At 56.8% G+C, this 780-nt stretch overlaps 1 protein-coding gene across 1 annotated transcript in view; it reads left to right on the top strand.

Annotated features, from left to right (window-relative positions):
* The window catches only part of NKX2-2 (NK2 homeobox 2), a 185,007-nt gene extending 184,519 nt beyond the window's left edge, over positions 1 to 488 (top strand). Inside the window, 2 exon segments of the mRNA XM_009886052.1 lie at positions 4 to 271; positions 274 to 488. Of these exon segments, the coding sequence (XP_009884354.1) occupies positions 4 to 271; positions 274 to 488 (483 nt within the window).
* The last annotated feature ends 292 nt before the right edge of the window (positions 489 to 780 follow it).

The raw sequence follows: 780 nt of genomic DNA, 5'->3' as shown, positions 1-780 counted from the left end.
CAGGACCCCTCCGGCAAGTCGCCGGAGCCGTCGGCCGACGAGTCGCCCGACAACGAGAAGGAGGCGTCGGGCGGCGGGGACGCGGGGAAGAAGAGGAAGAGGAGGGTGCTCTTCTCCAAGGCGCAGACCTACGAGCTGGAGCGGCGGTTCCGGCAGCAGCGGTACCTGTCGGCGCCGGAGCGGGAGCACCTGGCCAGCCTGATCCGCCTCACCCCCACCCAGGTGAAGATCTGGTTCCAGAACCATCGCTACAAGATGAAGCGCCAGGCCAAGGGGCCGTGCCGGTCTTAGTCAGGGACGGCAAGCCCTGCCACACGCTCAAAGCTCAGGACTTGGCAGCCGCGACTTTCCAGACGGGAATCCCCTTCTCCGCCTATAGCGCCCAGTCTCTACAGCATATGCAATACAACGCCCAGTACAGCGCTACCAGCAACCCCCAGTACCCCACAGCACACCATTTGGTACAAGCTCAGCAATGGACTTGGTGAAGGCCGGAGGGGAGCGCGCACACGCTGACCCACACACACCCCCACACACACAGAAAGGAGGAAAACAAAAATAATAAAGAGAGAGAAAGAGACAGACTGATGCTCCAAAAATAAAATAAAAAACTGCGGGGGAAGGAATGGAGAGGGAAACGCTATTATTATTATTATTAATATTATTATTGCTATTATTATTGTTATTATGTTTTTTTTCCCTCTCCCGTTTCTTTTCCCCTCCATTTTTTTTTGGGGGGGGACTCGGTTTCATTTCGGGGGGAGGCGGGGGGGGGGGGGG

This window comes from Charadrius vociferus, unplaced genomic scaffold (genome assembly GCF_000708025.1).
Source record: "Charadrius vociferus isolate BGI_N301 unplaced genomic scaffold, ASM70802v2 scaffold455, whole genome shotgun sequence".
Taxonomy (NCBI): domain Eukaryota; kingdom Metazoa; phylum Chordata; class Aves; order Charadriiformes; family Charadriidae; genus Charadrius; species Charadrius vociferus.
The sequence above is the reverse complement of the archived record's forward strand: the minus strand, read 5'-3'. Positions and strand labels throughout refer to the sequence as shown.